At 36.2% G+C, this 21804-nt stretch overlaps 1 protein-coding gene across 1 annotated transcript; it reads right to left on the reverse strand.

Moving 5' to 3' along the window:
• Positions 1-466: 466 nt before the first annotated feature.
• Positions 467-21369, reverse strand: kcnk6 (potassium channel, subfamily K, member 6). The gene is made up of 3 exons (XM_022679449.2): positions 20965-21369; positions 11961-12356; positions 467-4383 (listed from the first exon to the last, which is right to left on the reverse strand). Exons 1-3 carry the CDS (start codon positions 21278-21280, stop codon positions 4148-4150), a joined length of 948 nt encoding a protein of 315 aa, XP_022535170.2. The 5' UTR covers positions 21281-21369; the 3' UTR covers positions 467-4147.
• Between the last annotated feature and the right edge of the window lie 435 nt (positions 21370-21804).

The raw sequence follows: 21804 nt of genomic DNA on the forward strand, positions 1-21804 counted from the left end.
CAGTTTGGTTTGTTGGCTTGTGATCATCCATCTTCCTCTTGATTATATTCCAGAGGTTTTCAATTTGGTAAAATCAAAGAAACTCAATTTTTTAAGTGGTCTCTTACTTTTTTTTCAGAGCTGTATTTTAGAGATACAAACTGTTATACTTTTCTGTGCTCCCTTAGTGCCAAATTGCGACCCTAAGTTTTTGTGTAATTGTGTATTAAAATGAACTCTACTTTATTTTCCCCAAAAAGCTTTTTTTTAGCATTTAAAAGCTAAACTGGAGTTTAAAATATGTTACAAAAAATGCTTTTAGTAACAAAACATTGAATATGGTGATGTGTTGAGAAAATAGAGTATATTTTTCTGGTGGTCTGGAAAACCAGGAACACACTCGTGAGTATTCTTCTCTCCAGAAGATTTTTCTTCATTATGGTTAGACACACATCAGTAAAAATACACACACAGTTTATACAAAATCTGAAAAGTAACAGTTTTATTATTTTTTGTGCACGAACAACTCATTTTCTACTCTGCTTTGTTCACTCAGTGGCCCTTTTTGTTCCCAACCACTGTAATCTTACAGTTACAACATTGTAGCATTACACGAACAGTTAAAGGAACAGAAAGTATCACAGGATCACCATTCATCACTGATTTCAGATACAGCTGAAACACCTGAGGAGAAGTTTGTGTTTATAGACTAAAGTTATACACAGTGATCTAAACCACATCTATTCACTAAACCAATGAAGACCTGGAGGAGCTTTCAGAGGGGCTGTGAGGAGATTAGTGACTGTGTAAATAAACCCAGTGTTTGTTAGCAACATTAGCTTAGCATCTCCCACTGTAAACTAGAGAAGTACACTGTTTCTGCCATCAGTGATAAACCATGATACTTAGGTTTATTTTTTTTCTGTTCCTTTAAAAGGTAAAATCCATTGTGAAATTGACTTGGGTTGAAACATGATGACAAAACTTCCTCTTTTCACTCCAGCATTCCTGAAATACAGCACCAAAAACAGACTTACAATGCTAGCATTAGGGGCATAGGGTTACCCATGCAAAGAAATCTCTAGTTTTACACCATTAACAACCTCAAAACAGCTCCACACTTCGATAGTAGAATCTAGAACGCCCTTATTTTTAAAACAAGGCAGTGAGAGCTTTAGAAGTGCACAGTTTATACATACAGTACCTTCAGCTAGTTCTACAGACTGCGAAATTATTTCAGTGGCAAAAAGCATAAATAAAATAGAGAACTTTTCAGTAATAGCTCCAATTCATGCATTTCCACAGAACTACTTCAACAGTGGTTTAATAAACTATCAGTGCACTGATCAAAGCTCTCAGCACCTGGTTTTAAATGTCACGGTCCTCAGAAGAAGTCTATGTTGTCAATGATGTGTGGAGCTACTTTAAGCTTGTTAATGGTGTAAAAATAAGCCATTTCCTCACATTGGCAACTCTATGCCCCAATCACTAGCATTAGAAGACTAAAAGTGCTGTATTTCAGAAAGCTAGGGGTGAACAGAGGTGTGCTATTTGACTAAAGTTTGTAATCATCATTGTTTCACTACAACCATTCTATTTTACACCAGAATTCTACTTTAAGTTACAAACATACAGACAACATCAAATACATCACTTAATCCTTATTAAATTTACCTATATTTAAAAAAAAAAAAAAAATCAAATCGTCCATAGCATTGCATTTATTGCATTTCATTATTCAACTAGAGGTGGGCAATATGCCTGTTTAATATTGCTGGTGTAAGCAATATGCTTGAATATCATGGACATGGTCAATACTTAAACACAAACAGACCAAGTTTATATTTTAGAATTTCATAGCAAAATTATCCCCACTAGAAATCTCTGTTCGGCACTAATTTCACAGCATTTTGTAGCCAACATCCAGCACTACTGGTGTTTTCTGTGGGTGCCATGTATTGAACAACATTTAGACAATATAACAATAATATCACAGCTCTCTGTCCAACATTACTGAATACCAATCAGACTGCACAAAAAAAGTGGTCAAAATTATCTAGACATTTCGTTCATTGGTACTATGAGAACCATAGTGACCATCTTCTGGTACCAGCATGTGAAGAGGAAATAAATAAATCACAAATCATATTTTATAAATCATAAATTATATATTTTAGAGGGTTTTTAACTACCTGAAGTCTCCTATTGATCCCCTGGCACAGATTGAATTCTTAAAGGAGAACTCTGGTGTAAAACGGACTTTTGGTAATGATAAAAAGTACCTTTCTTTGATGAATAACACACAGAATAGCACTGAATATAGAACATAGACTCCACATAGCCTGCCCTCCTGGCGTAGCAGCTGGCGCGAGGAGGCAGGCTTTGCAGAGTCTATGAAAATAAATGTCTATGTTATCATCAGTACAGTGATGGCGGCGCTCAGAGCTGAAGCTAGTGTTGTTATAGGATGTAAACAGTGTTTTTTAATAAGCTTCTTGTGCACTTTTTAAGTTATTAATGCCTCGTTTTAAATGTCAGGGCTCTCCGAATTCTAGCAAGAAGGTGTGGAGCTACTTTGAGCTGGATACAGTGGAAAAAGCAATTTATTGGGACAAATTATGCCCGGTGTCACTCAGTCTGAAGGGTGTTTGGACAAACCGTTAACATTTTTGGATCTTAGAACACTGGAAGAACGGAGGTGCGCTATTCATCAAAGGTAAGCACTTTTTAATCATGTTTTACAACACAGAAAAGACCATTTTACACCAGACTTCTCCTTTAAGGAATGTTTAGCTGACTCACAAACAGAAGGAAAGAATCTTATCTAAAATCTTATCTAAATAGTTATTTTTTCTCATTTTTGAGATTGGTGGAATACATTTCAGCTCATATCTAGACATGTTTAATGGTTTAAGTCATTTTCAATCCTCAAAAGTGTTTTATTGCACTGGTAGATTATTATTTATGGATTTATGGACTTTAAGAAATTAAAAAAAAAATAAGCATCCAGTAAATAAAACCCTTAATGGAAAAAAATGACTCAAAACTGGTTTAAAAAATCTTGTCCAGATACAAGATAGAACATTTCATAGAAGGAGAAACATTAGATATTAGATTCTTGCAGAGTTCGCAAATAGAGCTGGGCAATAGGATATAAACCAGTGTGTGCTTTTAAACTGGATACAATGCAGCACATTCAAACATTGAATACAGATACTCAATATTATTTTTAATGTTCAATATTGGAGTTCACACCTTTTCAAGCTCACCAGATCTTAGAAAATAAATATCGTGACATACTGCACATCATGAACATATATTTTGTTTGAAATGTTATATGCAGATCATATAGCCACTTTCTAGTTACAAAACACTCAAATATGAATAAAATAGGGAGAAGGGAATGCAAATTTGGTCAGTTGGACAAAACAAAAGTAAACAAAAGAAAAATACATAACATACATTAAACACACTTTAATATACAGTTGGGTTTATGTGGTAAATATAGGAATTTAAAGTGTTTCGCCCTTAAACCTCCATGTAGTTATGCTGTAAGACATTTAAATATGTAATTTTAATTGTTGTACAGCTCACAAAAAATAATAAAAAAGAAATTATAACCAGCAGATGGCACCAACAAAAAAAGTCTCAAATACAAAAGCTGGTCCAAAAAAAAAAAAAAAAAAAAAGTGTAAATGTGTACACACTAGTTTAAGACTGAGCAGCCGACGTCAGTTACCAGTAACCTAGAATAACAGAATAAGAGAAGAAGAGAATAGGACGCTTTATAGTTTAATTTCTAATTTGCTGTATAGAATAAGGCACTTCTAGGTCTGAGAGACCAAAGTTCCAGCACACCAGGAGATGGAGCCAAAGATAGACAAAAAATTACACAAAAAACACTTTCAAAAAGAACTTTGGTTCATGAACAAGTTCTTCCTTAACCCTAATTAGTACTTAATTAGCCCTGCATGAAGCACACCGGAGGCAGGTAAGCACCGGCACCACCACCTCCACACAGTGTGATCAGGACCCCATGCAGACACACAGACACAGACACTTCACGGTTTGGTGATGAGCTCACTCTCTGCTGGTATAGTACAGTACAGTACAGTATGGTGGTGTCTGTAGGAGTGAAGAGGATGGGTAAAGATGTTGATGAAGGTGTTTATCTGCTGATGGAGTTGTAGGAGACGTGCGAGCCGGGGTCCAGGTGCTTGCTGGCAGCAGTTTCCTCTTCTCGCTTGGTTTCATTCACAGCCTCCACTATCGGCTCCTTATCCTCCTCAAGTTCATCCTCACAGTGGGGCAGGTGGAAGAAAGACGTCCAGCCCTGCAGGTCCGCCAGCTTGTGGAACGTACGCAGAACCAGGTACATCACCATCAGACCCACAAACAGGTACACTGAGAAGACAAAACAGAAAACAGAGGAAGGTAGGGGTTAAATATTTAGGATAAAAATATAAAAATGTCTTGGTAAACTTGGGAATTCAGTTTTCCATTAATGAAAGCAACCCGTCCAGGACCTGAGCCAGCAAAGCAGATGATTTAGATGAAGATCAGAACACATTTATTGAGCAATTTAGGCAGAAATCCAAGTAATCCCAAAGGTTTCACATACTTTTTCTTGCAAATGTACAGCATTTTAGTGCTTAAGCACAGAAGTGAAGTTGAAATAATACTCCAGTAGATACAGATACAACATTTTAGGACTTGTGGGTAATTCTACTTCCTTACTATATATCTCTGGTTATAAATAAGAATGCAAGAAGAAGCTTCACATTAACACAGGAAGTGGTTTATCACTACGCTTATACACAGAGAGCAGAACCAGAGGATAACATCCTGCATCATTGCTGTTTATTTACAGATCTTTGTTGTGGTGTAATTTTTTATCTGTATTTATATGAAGAGATATATTCAGGAGAGAGGAAATACTTTTTTTTTTGCTAAATAAAGTATTTGAGCAACTGTGATAATATTTTGTACCAGTTTTCCCCACCCAAAACACTGAATCTCTGTGTAAGTGGATGTTAGGCTCACTCAGTCTTGTGGTTAGGCTCAGTGCTGCTACAATTTTTTTTCAGGAAACTCTGTAAAAAATCACTTTACAGTAACTAGTTCTAATGTAAGTAACCCACAAACAAGCTTCTGCAGCACTCCAGCAACGTAAAATTCACCTACTGTTTTCCATCTCTCTACCTTCCTCAGTGTTATTGCCTGCCCACCTGTCTGGTCTGATAAAAATTGATTTCAAAAACATATGAGACTTATATAAAACATCATTCCTCCTCTCTCCTCCGGCTCCACTGGGAGGAGTTGAAGAGTCTGATGGCTCTGGGGACAAAGGATCTCCTGAGTCTGTCTGTAGAGCAGCTCTGTGGCAAGAACCTGCCATTGAAACTGCTCTTATGTTCTATGAAGGTGATGTGCAGTGGGTGACCATCATCCATTATGGAGAGCAGTTTGTGTAGAGTCTCTTCCTGTCTGGCACCGTAACCATTCTATGAGTCCAGCTCCACACCAACCACGGACACCGCACGCCTGACCATTTAAGTGGGGGCAAACTCTTACACACAGGGTCATGTATAATAAAAACTTTCATTTAAAAACTGCATTTTGTGTTTACATGTGTTGTGTTTGATTAATACTTAAATTTGTTGAAATTACCTGAAACAAACATTGAAAAAAAGAAAAGAAATCATGACGGGAGCAATCACTTTTACACAACGGTGATGTGATATATATGTATATGTTGGGAACCTCCTGGAAAAACATAGCCCTTTAGCTCTACCAGACCAGCTGGGCTACTGTTGATTACGAATGCTTGTATTTTACAGCAAATGCAGTTGGCTGGGGCAGCTCCAGCAGTATAAACTGACTGGAAAAACAGCAACAGCTTGAAAGAAATGGAGGAGCTGGTTAAAACGTTGTAACCCCAGGAAGGACCAGCACCACCCTGTGATTTGCAGCAACACACACACTTTTTATTCTGCAGTAATCACATGACCAACATGACCAGCACGTTTTGCAAGCATACTCCTTTCTAATCCTCTTTAAAGGAGAACATTACTGCTGTGCTCAGGCTGATTCCAACTGCCCTGAAAACCACTAAAATGATGAAGCAGCTTCTCAAACAACAGTCCAGAAGCAACGCATGTCCACTTCAGTTTCTGAATCTTTTACATATAAATAGCAAAATCAGAGAAAATGTTTGAGTAAAATGAATATTTCTCCCAAATTCCAAATAAAAATATTGTCTTTTAGAGCATTTATTTGCAGAAAATGAGAAACAGCTGAAATAAAAAAAAAATATGCAGAGCTTTCAGACCTCACATAATGCAAAGAAAACATTATGCAAGTTCATATTCATAAAGTTTTAAGGAATAACCCTGTTTTTAATCACAGTTTTCATGTATCTTGGCATGTTTTCCTCCACCAGTCTTACACACTGCTTTTAAATAACTTTGTCAGTCCTGGAGTAAAAATTCAAGCAGTTCAGTTTGGTTTGATGGTTTGTGATCATCCATCTTCCTCTTGATTATATTCCAGAGGTTTTTAATATGGTAAAATAAAAGAAACTCATAATTTTTAGTTGTCTAAAAATTGTAAATGTAAGTTGCTAATTCTTTACCCTACAACCTTATTGTACAACAGTGTATATCTGAGTATGAAGCAGTTGCTCGTAGATGCTGGGTGTTGTATCTCACAGTGAAGGTGTGAATGTAGTATCAGTCTGCAAAACAGAGGCTCAGTCACAGGATGGGCATGCAAACACAAACAGTGTGAAACAGCATATAGCTGACTTTAGAACTGTACAGTCATCTTAAGTCTGAACCCACAACATTAAACGAATACCTGCTGAGTTTTTGATTTAAAAACAAAAGTACTTAATCATCCTACTGGATTAACTTTAGAATTCACTAAGACTGGAAACAATTACAGTACACAATGAACAGTCACTTATAATTACAATACGATATTATTACAACTGTGATTCTGCGATTCTTGATATATATCGTAAGACAATTCTCTATGATTCACAGCCTCTGTGTTACTAAAGAGGATACAATACTCCTAAATAATCAAATAATCAGAAATTATGGATTAATTTGTGTCAGTTTAACAGAATTTGACCATCAATATTTCTTACCGCAGGTTTACCCTATTCATTTGATTATCGCCACCATGTGAAGTAATGAAGCAGTAACTTAAGTCTAATTGAAGGGGTGAGCTTAGAGCACCTATAGTTCAATAATATAGATATTTAATGCAAACAAAAATTATACAATATGTGAAAAATGACAATGACAATTATGACAATGAGTGTGAAAAATTTAATCTATTAATTCATTGAATGCACTCCACTATTACATAACTCGATAGAAAAAAAAAAATTTAACTGGTTCAACATTTATTTAAAGAAAAAGTAGACAAAACACACGCCCTCAAATATTGCAATTTCTATTTACTAAAGCCAACACAAACTGTGAAGCAACAGATTCAGAACTAGTGAATTGGAACACCTTGGAATTGGAATATCCTTATGAGGAGACGGGGAGCCCAAGAACGAGCGGAAAATGAATTCACACCAAGCGTGACAGAGAGACAGGGGAGTGTAAACAAAAGCTCGCTACAAAAGCATTTTATTATTATTATTTATTATTTTTTTAAATTATCTTTATTTTAGTTAAAACAACCGCACGGGCCAGATGTTTCATGCCTATTACCTACTCCTGATCTACAAGGTGGAGCAGCTGTAGGTAGGAGTGTGTAATAGAGTGGAGGACAGTGAGTGATTAAACACAGTGTTTAAAAACTCCAGCAGCAATGCTGCATCTCATCCACTCACTGTACCACCAGCACAACACACAGTAACTCCTCATACACCACCATCATGCTAATCACTGCTGATCACAAAATAATAACCCACCACCCAAACAATAATAGATGCTCTGTGGTGGTCTTTATGAAATGGACAGTGATTAGGAGATGGTAAACAGGAAGGTAGGGATAATATTGGTGGTTATTAGTTTTCATGAGAACATGTTGATTCCTGTGCACACAGTTATAAATGCCTACTGATGTTGCTTAGGTTAATTTTGTACCTCAGCTCATCTGACATGAAAACCCATACAGCAGCCACAGCTCTGTTAGCCTGTTTCATTAGCTTAGCTGGGCTGTTTGCCAGATGCACCCAGAGCATCAACAAAAGCATTCCTCACCCAGCACAAGCTTTACACTTCAAACAGTGAAGTATTTGATCTGTGCTGCTAAGCCATCTCATATGAGAACCAGTAACTTCATTACCAAATCAGCAGCAGCAGCGGGAGGCATTAAAGAGCCATTCAGCACAAACATGAACTCAAATCAGGTTAAACAAAACAGGAAATTAAAACATATGTAAAGCGATTTACTCTTAACTCATTTACTTAAACACTTTCACATGAACTGCCTGTTTAATATTTACAGGCACATGATGTTTTGTTGGTAGAGTCCACTATTTAAACTATGTCCACTCTTTAAGCTAAATTACACACTCAGTTTCATTCTAACAACACGATATACTGTATATAAAACACACTGTTTTTACATTGACTTCCACTGAGAGTTTAGAGGGTTTCAGCTCTCTCCTGTACACTGGCTGTTTTGGAGATGCATGTTTTTCATTGGACAGCGCTTAAATTTTTTTAGCAACTTCTATTGGTCCATTAATCAAGAAATCAAAGAAAATTTGGTACAGTGTATGGGACAGACTGCCTGTTCAAATTATGTAGTAAACTAAAAATAGTCAAAAATGGAGATACTTATTTTTCATTGGACAGCTATGATATTCAAAGCCTCTCTCCACACTAATCAAGTACCCTTTCCAATGTGAAGAGAATTTCTCCCCATACATTTACAATGACAATTTAAATTTAAACAAATTATCAACCCATTCTTTTTATGTACATAATTTTATTCATTTTCCCCCCCCCATGTTCTCCAAATTAAGCTAGGCCAATTGTCCATCCCACTCAGCGGCTACTCAGCTGTTTATCCTCCATCACTAGTGATTCCACGACACCAGGACAGTGAAGACCAGCACATGCCTCTTCTGATACATGGGAAGTCAGATTCCGCCTCTTTTTTTAAACTACTGCTGGTGTAGCATTGCTGAGTAGAATCACAGCGCACTCTGAGAAAAGTGCAGCAACTCAGTTCTGATACATCAGCTCACAGACGCAGCCTTGTGCTGATCTACATCACCCTAGGAGTGATAAGGGGAAAGAGCGCCATCTACTGTACCCACTCAGAGAGAGTAAGGCTAATTGTGCTCTCTCGGGGCTCCGGCAGCTGATAGCAAGCAGCATGACTGGGATTTAAACCAGCGATCTCCTGATCAAATTCTCATTCTCTTAAGGAAATAAGAATCAATCAATTAATCTCTTTGTCTATTACAAATATTCTGTTCAGAATGAGGACTTATTCTGATGACTGCTGGAGACATGTCATCTGCTGGTGTTGATCCACTGTGTTTTATTTTATCAAGTCTAAAGTCAGTGCAGTTTTGTTTTCCCACAAAATCTTACAGCACTTCATGCTTCCCTCTGCTTGCAACTTGCATATGAAGATGCGAATTTCATTTTCCAGCAGGACTTGGCACACTGCCCACACTGCCAAAAGTACCAATAATACTCTGGGACACTGATTTTTTTTTATTTTTCATTGGATGTAAGCCATAATCATAAACAACGAAATAAATAAAATAGATAAAAATAGATCATTCTGTGTAATATACATCCATATAAAATATGAGTTTCACATTTTGAATGATAGACATTTTTGGAAATGCACTAGTACATGCATTTTTACAGCATGAGACTTTTAACCCACGTTTTAACAGAACGCAGTCACTTTAATGGGCACTCAAAGGTCAGGTACCCATCAGATGTCCCAGCTCTCGGGGAGTTCCCCTTTTAGAGTCTCGGTTCCTCGTGACTGAGGGAGTTCCTCCTGACTCTAGTCAGTTTTTCCACCAAGCTCCAAAACTGAATTGAAGTTCTAAATTAAATTAGAGAGAAAAACCCCTATATAGTATGTCTTTCTAAGCATCTAAGCTTTCTTTAGCTGTGCAGAAGAGAACTGCTGCCAGTTATTGAGGCAAAACCTGAGGAGGAAGTTTACAGAGAGAGCTTTGAGGCTCAGCAGCGTGATGTTGACATTGAACTTAATGTCTGTATTTAGAAGTTTAAAAGTGTGAAGACACATTGACTAAAATAACAATCAGGAAACGACCATCAATCAACTGCAGTGTCTGTTTACCCTCCAACACACCGCTCACAGCTCTTTCAGAAGAGAACAATACGTTTTCATTTCCTTCTCAGTCCACTGGGACCTGCTGCCTTCTGACATGTTTCAGAACTAGAGCTGAGCACCAAAACCAACATCTGCTCTTCTGACAGTTTTATTTGCATCTACAGTATGTTTCCATGCAAGGAATTTCCACTGTAAATTTGAGCCTATATGCAGTACCTTCTAATTTAATGTTTTTTTTTTTTTACATAGTCATCCAGACTATGTAGTAACTGAAATGTTAAACAAACCAAAATACTCTGAAAAAGCATTTAAGTGCTCTTATCTGTGGTGCTGTTAACTTGCAGTTTCTGAGAATGGTATCTTTGATGAACTTGTACAACAGAGGAAACTCTTGGACTTCCATTTCTGGGGTGGTCCTGATGAGGGCCAGTTTCAGCATAACATTTTCTATATTCTTAGATACTAACCTTTTTTTACTAAATAAATATGTATATGTATTTCTTCATATGTTTGGGTGACTTTAGTATTAATCTTCAATGCATAAAATGTTTAAATAATAATTAAACTTTTGACTGGTACTGTATAAAGATGCAGTCAAGAAGATGCTAGTCTAACAATCATATCAAACACTAAAAAACTACTTTTACTAGATATCTCCAGGCATCGAGTTCATGATGATAATAGCTGCTGTCTTTTGAAAATAAGATTAATATATAAACGATATTGATCAAATATAATCTGCCTCTACTAGATGACATGTAGGCTTATTTCCTAATTCACCCTAAATGACAGTGCACATCCTGCAGCGTGACTATTGGGCATGAGCACATTGTGATGACAGTGCTGAAACTGTATTGTGCAACCCTATTCTGTAACTGTTTATCATGGTGGTATTTCTTTTCATTTTGTCATGTAACTGCTTTGTCACCTGCATGGTTTAAACAAAAAAAACTTCACTATGAGAACGGTCACAATCAGACATACTTTATGTTACTTTACAACATGTGTAATGCCCTGTTAAGTGCAGTTCAGTTACTGACCTAGTCTTAGAGTCTCTGTAAAACGCCAAATCCACCGGAGATCCTATATAAACCTATACTTATACAGAGGTGGGTTGTCCAGGTTCAGAAAGTAAAAATCCACCCCAAGGTTGGCTGAGCCACAGCAGTTCTTACCTTTAACTAGTGTAAACAGAACTGTTCTAAACGTTCACCTACTTATCTCAATTGTACTTGGCTGGTGGTGTTCCTCCATAGACTAATTCTAACCATTTGTTCCTTAGCTCTGAATTACTGGGCAAAGCATACAACACTGATGTGTTATTTGCACAAATAACACAGGAACAAACTTCTGACATGTTGTTCGTAGCGCTGTTGGCTCCTGTCTGACGAGACTGTGTCGCTGCATGGCTTCAGCTCTGCCTGTGGGCGGTCCTGAGCCAAGGTGGGCGTGGCTATCAATAGCAATTCGCAGGTTGTAGTAGACATGGTGCTTTTCCTGAACTCGACTTGTTTTTCTGAGTATTTTCTTTTACTAGCTACTGCAGACAATGGAGGTTGAGGAAGAGTTTTATGTGCAGCATCATATACAACTCAGAGAGACCTATTCTATTTCACAAGAAATAACAAGAAAGAGTGGATTTTAGCAGAAAAAAAAAAAAAGATTTGTCAAAATTGTCTTACCCATAACAGAGATTTTGTAGAGTGGCCTCAGGCTCTGGTCGGGCTGCTCCCCCGGTACAAAGTCCCCCAGTCCGATGGTGCAGAGAGAGATGAAGCAGAAGTAGAACGCCTCCAGGAACGACCAGGACTCCTCTATAGTGCTGAAAATCACCGCAGGCAGCACGAAGAAGGCCAGCACCACCACCAAGAGCAGGATGATAAAGTGTCCAGTGGCAGCTACATGGGGCTGCCAGCCTGACCGCTGCTGCCAGAACGCGATGGGCTTGTAGGTCAGCGGCCGCATTAACCGCTGCACACAGGCCGTCAGCACCAGCATGGTGAAGGGAACGCCAAACAGAGCGTAGACGATGGAGAAGGCTTTACCTGCGTCCGACAGAGGGGTCGTGTGGCCATAACCTGAGAAGAGAGTTAACAGGTGGAGAATTAAATTGATAGTTTTTAGATGGCTTTTCAAATCTTTCAAGACACCAACCAAACACATTACATGAAATGTTGTCAATTAAAATGCATTTAGTATTTAAAAAGTTTAATTATTTAGCTTTAGACTGTAAATACGAGGCTAATATAGCTAATATAGCTAACAAGTTAATGTAAAAAACATGACAAACCACAAAAGCAAACCTAGAGCCTAGTGCCAAATTGTGCCCAATTGCTAAAATGAGACTGACTGCAGGGGCACACACATCACAACAGAACGAGTACAGCAGATTTACCTCGATTTCCTTTTATTACTGTTAATCTTAATTAAAGTTAATCTATGGGCTAATCTACAGTTACAGTAGATACAGCAATCCCCAGCATCTGCATCTGGTTGAGTCTGATTTCAGCACAACACTTTCTTTTTCTTCTTTCATTGTGGGCTCAAGCTCAATTTTGATAGTTTAAACTACTTCTTTTAAATATTAGCATTAGTATTAATTAGGGGTGGGCAATATTATATCGTATATAATATATCGTGACACAGAAATATTGTGATATTTAAAATTCATATTTTGATAATAGGGCTGTTCTGTCTTAAAAGTAGTCTATTATTTACTGTGAAGCTTTAAGTGTATTTATTTTATAATTGTTTTAGTTTGCAGTTTATATGCATGCACTAAATATTCTGCAATATTATTTGTTGAATTATATTATTTTATGCTATATTATTTATTTTGCCACATTATGATTATGCTGTTATACTATTATACTATGTTCCTGAAATGAATTAATTATTTTTCTGTTTTCCTATATCGCCAAGTATATCGCTATCGCAAAAATACCCTGAAATATCGTGATATTATTTTAGAGCCATATCGCCCACCCCTAGTAATAATATAAGTATTTACAGAACACCTTCACACAGGTCAGATTTTCAGGAGATCCTAGATGACTCAAATATGTCTGCACTTTAGATGTAAATATCAACAGAAATTAAATGTGTAAATTTGAGCATGTTTTGAAAGAATGCCTCTTTTGGGTGTTTTTCACATTGTATTTCTCACAGACGCTTCATCAGATCATGACGACTCTGCTATTTTCAGAAATAGCAGGTTCTGCCTTGTAAAGATCTGCCCTGGATCACTGTTGAGATTAAAATAGAATTTAAATTGAAGGGATAGTACCTAAAATTTGAAGAGGGAGTCCATGAACTTTTTGGTGTTTTCCACAATGGATCTCAAAATGTAAATATATGTGTGAATTCGACCAGAAAGAGTGACTTTTTTTTTTTTTTTTTACAATGGATCTTCATCAGATCAAGATTGTTTTCACACTACAAACAAACTGGTAGGAGTGTAAGAAAATACTGATATCTTATTGCTATAACTCTGTAAAAAAAAATAGTATTGATTTTTAATTATTCTTTAAACATAAATATTGGTTGGATGTTATATGTTACTGTTCTAAATGCATTAAAAGTACATTTTCTATTTCAGAATTAATAAATATGAATTCATATTTAAGTGTTTCTATACTTTTGTATGCTATTATTTTTTATTCATGACAAATATTAAATCATATCCCTTGTATCTTGATACACATCATACCGCTAAGTCCTTATTAATGCATAGCCCTAAAATGCAAGTTTAAACGTTTTTACGAAACGCTGCTTCAAGCAGGCAGTAAAAAAAAAAGCAGGGAAAGGTCGTGCACACAAGCTTGTGTTGTACGATAAAGTCCATCTGGACAGGTTAGTATGTTAACATGTATAAAGGGAGGCTTTATGTGGTCCAGCAGGTCGGTGACCTGCCAGCGAGGCTCTTACTGGGAAAATAGCTGATCCTGTGAGTCCTATTTTAGAGCTCACACTGACTTCAGTGCAGAAAAACAACAGTGTTCAACAGAGAGCTTCTCAACTGAAGGATACTAAAATAACATGCCTGTGTGGTGTGCTAGAACTTTTTCTGAAGATTTTCACAATTAATTTGATTAATTTGAATTACAAAATGGTTTTCAAAACGGAGTAATCATAATTTCACAGTCATTTTATGTTTTAATCGAAATATCTGAAAACGCTACTCATTTCTGCAGTGTTTATCTGTCTAACCCTGGTTACCGACACCTTCCACAGACTAACATACATATTTTTCGTAAGCATTTCCCAGAGGACTGTGTCGAAAGTGCTGGAACAGTTTTTTTTTTCGGTATGGGCTCAAAGTGGGATAAAGCATATGTTTAGCTAGAAATAAATCTTACCGTTTTCGGTAAGATTTGTATCTTCTTTGCTCTCTGGTGATAATCCGTGATTAATCGGGAAAACCATATTAATCTCTCCTTCAAAGACTTTTTCTGTGACTCATTTAGTGCGTTATTTCTCAATTTTCAGCCATAACCCTGCGTTCTGAAGTATAATCCAGTATCCGTCAGTGTGTGAGTTTCTCCATGGCTGTGTATATACATTTTTAATCATTGATTCGACTCAACCCAAAGAGACCAAACACCAAAACCAATTTTTTATTTCATTTTTACAGGTAAACCGAGATTTGAACCATTTCTTTGTCATCTGTAGTTCGACTTTTAGTAATTAGGAAAAAAAACGGTTTTAATCGAACATCAGATTTTTTGTGAATAAATAAAAAATTAGGCCATAATCTCACAGGACTAGAAGAAAGCATGCTGCATTCCATTTGAACGCATTTCAAGTACGAGATTTCAAGTTGGAATTTCCACTCAGAAAATCCGGAGAGCCTAATCAACATAGAGTTCAGTATCCAAGATGTTCAAAATCACTTATCTGTTTGTGTCTCATTAAATCAGTTGTACACATGTTAGTGTCCAACTTCTATCTGTGGATATGATTTAATGGTGTTTGGATGCGCAAAATACTGCATAAATGTGGCATTATCAACTGGAATCACAAACAATGCCAACTTGGAACAATGCTAACAAGGATAACCAGGAACATAAATCGATTAGATTCAGTATAAAACACTGGAATTTACCACAACTGGTCTGACAATCGCTTTCCAATGTCTCTAGCTCACTGTTTCTGTGATTACACAATTTCAAGAAAATGTTTAACTTGAACTCAGTCATGTTTGGTTGTGTTAAATTGTTGAAGGTTAAACTGCACTAAATTGAGGTGAAACTGAGGTCCTGTTTTACATATTGATTATTAAGTGCTCAGTAAAAAAGTTTGAACACTTCTCACTTAATATTTTTTCAAGTTTCTTAGTTTTTACTACATTGTAAATGATTACTGAAGTGATCCAGAATATGAAGGAACACATAAGGAATCATGTAGTAACTTAAGTGTTAAACAAACCAAAATACTCTGTAAAGTATTTAGAAGCTCTTATCTGGGGAGATGTTAACTTGAGGTTTCTAAGGCTGGTAACGTTTATGAACCTATCCTGTACAACAGAGGAAACTCTTACTCTTCCTTTCCTGAGGTGGTGGTCCTGATGAGTGCCAGTTTTATCATAACGTTTTTAATGGTCTTTGCAGTGACTGCACCTAAGAATATTTAAAAAGTTTTTCCGATTTTTTGTCAGACATTTTTTTCTTAGTAATTTTTTACTTAGTTGTTAGTTCTTGCCATAATATGGATTAGAATATTACTGAAATAGAGCTATTCACTGTATACCAACTTTACCTCTTCACAACTTTACAACTGATGAAATTCAAGAAATTCAAATAATAAACTATTGACAACAATTAGTCGATATAATCAATAATGTAGATTATTTACATTTGTCGACTATACATTTTATTGTCGACTAATCATTAATTTGTAACAGTACTGCATTACACAAAGTGCTGTGTACAGAAATGCAATCATTAACATATACAGTTTAGACTCAAGCTGATCTGTTTCTCCAAAAGTGCACAAACTCAACAGATTATATACATTTATTTTACTTTACATCATCAAGACATTTAAATGCCTTTTATCATATTCAGCTGTTTCTTTTGTTTTTAGAGATGGAGGACATGACAGAAATAATTGTTGACTAATCGGAAGAAATATTCAATCAGTTGCAGCCCTATTGACGAGTTCAGCACAGCTGTTAACTGAAAGCCTGAACTCCAGGTGACTCTACCTCATAAAACTGACTGAAAAATGCAGAGAGGTGCAAAACTGCCATCTAAGCAAGAGGGGCTACTAAATATAAAACATTTTTTTGTTTACTAAATTATTCCATATGTTTTTCTTCATAGTGTGGATGGCTTTAGTATTAATCTACATTGCAGAAAAAATATTCAAATAATAAAAAACCTCTGACTTTAAGGTAGGTCCAGATTTTGACTGGTATTGTATATTATCAGATTTTTAATATATTTAATCCCCATTGATTATAACCTAATCCCCTATTGGTCAATCCCCATTGATTATGGACCCTTTCTACAAAGGATATGGTATAGTTCGAGGGTAAAAAAAAAAAAAAAAAAAAAAAAAAAAAGTTATAAAATCAAACTTGCATTTATCTGAGCCAAGCAAGAAATCTAAAGCTTGGAATATTTTATGTAATTTAGAAGAGCCACTAAAAATGTTTAAAAAAAATACTTTACAACTACTCCTTAACATCAAGAGCTGATTAGAGACCTATATATTTTTAAGAGTGCAGTAAACCAACCCGAGCTCCCAACTAAACAAACACAATGGAAGTGAACTTCACTCCAGCTGACCTGAGCTGATAACAGCGTATACACAGACACACACTAACGCAGGTCACTGTTCACGGTAGTGAAAACAAAAGGAAACCTTTAAACACTCCAGCATGAGCATAAGCTTCTGTAGAAGCTACATATTGATCTTTGTGTTCCAGCAGCAACTTCACCACAGAGCACAAATACAGGAACAGCCAACTTTCATAATGCGGTAGTTTTCAAACTGTTTAAACCATTTACCACCCACAGTCTCACTACAACATCCACAGAACACCTACAAAACATTTTACAGGAACATACACATACACAGCACGCTAGATGTGGCTTCCACACAGGATGCATGTTTCTCCATTTGCACTTTTGTTTGGAGCTTGTCCACTTCTGCAATCGTCAGGCTTGCAATGTGAGGCTTTTTGATCACTGTTTATAGTTAGTGAAGCATGCCTACGCTGTTGTGATATTTTTTAACAATAAACACATAGAAATAGCTGCAATAACATTGTAAATAACAGCAAACTAAAACAGTATTACTTATTGGTAGCAAAAAAATAATAAGATCTTTACACTGCAGACTGTGATCACATGACATAAAAGAGCTGGAGGCAGATAAATTACACCCATAAAATATCTTACTTTCTATCAATAACATCGAATAAAAAACATCCTCTTAAAAAAAACATAGATGGGAGGAGGCACTCAACCATAACATAAATGTCATCAATATGCTCCCTGAAGCTCCCCAAAGTCCCATACAACTCAATTGAATGAAAAAATTGTGTGGATAACAAAAATCAAAAAAGGTGTTAGCATTCTAGGGTTAATGCAGCCAAAAATGTGCCAAAAAACATTTGACGAGCTTAAACTAATTTATATCTTAATTTATCAAGTTTCACATCAACATCAGGATATTTAATTTACCTTTTTGCTAATTCAGAAACTACTGTTACTAATTAATTGAAAGTTTAAGCTTACATGCAGTCCAGCAGATTAAGCATTAAACACAAGCAAATATAAATATTGTGAAAATTACAGGTAAAAATAGTATGGATTTCAATATTTTTGTGCATGCATAAAATGTTCCGAGGTCATCTTGTGCACCAGCTCTGTGGGTTTCAAGTACCAGAATAAAAACCACACCTAAATAGGCAGTTTCTGTGTTTGTTTTTGTGTGATGGTATATGCAATTGAGCTCTTTTCTGATTGGCTATTAGATCATTTTTATTTTAGTACCACTTGTCTACATGAAGTCTATAAAAGCCAACTCTCCATCTGCTGCCCGAGTCAACAATAAAGAACTTTAATCAGGGAAACCACTCCATACTAAACAGCATTTACTGTTCTAATGATGATTATTATGTACGCTTATGTACGCTCAAGAGGCTTTAACATATGGTCAGTGACAAGATTCTGCTTTTAATTAAACACTATTAAATTGAAATATACATTTACCCTACAGAGGATAAACAACCCAACCCAGTATTAATGTGAGCAGTAAATAAATTACTTATTCTTTGTTAGGTGGGACGTGGACACTTGGGTGAAAAAGATCATAATGAAAATAACAGTTCAATCAAAGTCAATTTAAATGTGACTGACTGATGCAGCTAATTAGCCAAGTTATGTTTGATACCTTGATTCTATATATCGAATATATATTGTGATAAAGCAATATATAGCTGTTGTTAAAATAATAAAAACACAAATCATATTTAAAATCTGAGTAAAAGAAAAGTTTTATATCAATCACAACAGTGGGATTGAATGTCAGAGTACAACCCTGATATTTAGTTGGTGAGGTTTAAATACAACACTGTCTGACAAGTCTTTACATTTACAATAGACACTGTTTTTTATTTTATTTATAGAGTTTTGTTACTCATCGGACACACAGATGTCCTAAAATATCAGAGTTTCTACTCTGTAACCCACCTCCCTAAACTCAGTGAACTCTTCCTGAGGTTAAAGTTAACGTATTAGAGCGGACAAGCTTTAAAATCTGCAGTACAGCGGCAGAGTGAGAGCAGGAATGCAGCACAGTGGTCTAATACTATGAATTAGGAATAACAGACCCTTTATGAGGGTTCAAATCTATGAGCCTGAGCAGGAAAACTGCAGTCTGATCCCAATAGAAGGACTAACATTACAAATAACTTTAATTATGAAAGTGCTCCTGATGTTAGAGTGCGCATATCAGAGCTGGAAACCTATAAGTTAATGATTAAATACTTCTGTTCCACATTAGTATAATTCTCTGTTTAAAGAGTGATACACCAGTACTGCTTTCATTTAACAACAAAGCAAAAGAAGCCTAATAATATAAACAGCAGCAGGAGATCTAAAACTACACAGCCAGAACTACACTGCAGTCAAACACCTGGATGTGTCCAGTGTTTCTCAGCATATTAATAATCTTATTGAAACACAGAAGTTCTAAACTTCCTAAGACTCACTATTCAATTTGACTAAATGCACTGCTTCATTACTCCACATAATGGAGCTAATCAAATAAATAAGTTGCAGTAAAGAATACTGGCTATCAAATTCTATGAAACTGACACCAATAAATTCACAATTCCAGCATAACTTTATGACTAATACCAGCTTTCATAATGCATTTTAAAGTAGCATGGCCATTGTAAGTTAAAAATAGTAGGCCAATAATAGTATAGGCAAGTATAAGTTTGAAATATTGGTCATATTGGCAGACAATGATTAATATATATATTGATATATATAATGATTATATATATATATATATATATATATATATATATATAATGATTATATTATATATATATATATATATATATATATATATATATATATATATATATATATATGATTATATATATATTCATGATTATATATATATATATATATAATATATATATATATATATATATATATATATATATATATATAAAAACAAAAAAACAATTAATTATCGGCCGATACAGATATAATTTGGATATCACTGTGCATGCCTATTGGTCATACTGTTTATCCAGCTTGCCCAAGTTGATTATACTTGATCAGACCAGCTAAACCAATGGTTCTGAAAATGTGATACCCAAAACCAAAACATCCCTGGGTGATACAGTAGATTACCTCAGACAACGACTCTTCTGTTTTGGTCAAACTTCAATCTGGTCAGCAGAGTTCAGCCAACTTGAGCCACAAACCCATTTTCAGTAAAAATAATATCTTTATCTTACTGTGTAAAAACTAAAGCAGTTATCATTATAATTTTTCTCAGTTTCATATTATTGTCTGGTTTAAATTAAAGTGAAAATCTCAGTCTGAAGACCATTTCTTTGCTTTTTGCTCTAATCTGAAAGAAAAGTCATTAAAACCACCACTTCAGTGTGTCTGAAAGTGGATAATCAAGCTTATTAACAACAATAATCAATAATGTGCCAATTGCAAAAGTGAGCAAAGCACAAATATTAGCTACAGTAGGGTGGTATATGGAAATTACATTTAAGCATGGGTGGTACATGGTCTTAAGTTTGAGAACCACTGAGCTAAACCACAAACTCAATCAAAAAACACACAATCTTGGTCAAACTTCAAACTGGCCACCCCAGATTAGCCAATTTGCGCCAGATATTCAGTGTTAATTCTTTTTTTTAATCTTATAGTGTTATCTTACAGCAGTCATCATCCATTTTTATCAGTTTAATTAATTGTTCTGGTGTATATAAAAGTGAAAGTCTAAGGCTGGAGACATAGAAAGCATTTTTTTGCATTTTGCTCCAATCTAAAAGAAAAAAGCACCACTTCAGTGTGTCTGAAAGTGTAAAATCGAGCTTATTGAGAACTTTACCACCATGTCTGGGCTTAATAAGATAAATCAGAGCTAGCTACATGAACTCTAAACTCTCAACAACAAGTTCTAGACCAGTTCACTCACCCACAGTGGTGACCAGGGTGTTTGCAAAGAACAGGGAGGAGGCCAGGTCCCAGTTAGAGCCGACCGAGACATTCCTGAGCACTGAAACTCCGTATTTATTGGCCCTCAGGACCTTCTCCAGAAAGTCCTCCAGGGTGGAGGCGTTGATGCAGCTGAGCTGGAGGATCTGGGCTTTGAGAGAGCTGAGCTCGGAGTGCAGGCTGTCCTCCACAGGCCGCTCGATGGCGGAGAATACCAGCGCTCCCAGCAGCAGGTACACCACGTAGGCCAGAACCAGACCCCCCAGCAGCAGAAAGGACCTGAGGAAGGGGGACATCGTGGCCTGTGGGACGCGGGGCAGCCGGGCCACGTCTACAGGAGAAACCGCTGAAGTTTGTCTGGCTCTCCTTTAAAGGCTGAGCTGCAGGGTCTGAACTCCTCCCTCCTGCTGAACAGAGCCTGCCTCCCCATCCTGAAACTGGAGCTCTCAACCTCCTCCTCCTCCTCCTCCTCTTCCTCTAATAAGCAGCTTCTACTTACTGCCTTTCTTATAGATTCTCACATATAAAGATGCATCTCAAAAAAAGTATTATAATTGAAAAGTTACTTTATTTCAGTACTCCAGTTCAAAATGTTAAATTCATTAAGCGTTTATTTCTTTTATTGTTAATGATTATGGCTTACAGCCAATGAAAACCCAAAAATCGATGTAAAAATTAGAATATTATATAACACTAATTGATACTTTTGGCAGTGTGGGCAGTGTGCCAAGTCCTGCTGGAAAATGAAATCTGCATCTCCATCTCTCCAGCAGATGACATGTCTCTCCAAACCATCACTGATTGGTGGAAACTTCACACT

This window comes from Astyanax mexicanus, chromosome 9, assembly GCF_023375975.1.
Source record: "Astyanax mexicanus isolate ESR-SI-001 chromosome 9, AstMex3_surface, whole genome shotgun sequence".
In the NCBI taxonomy this organism is placed as follows: domain Eukaryota; kingdom Metazoa; phylum Chordata; class Actinopteri; order Characiformes; family Acestrorhamphidae; genus Astyanax; species Astyanax mexicanus.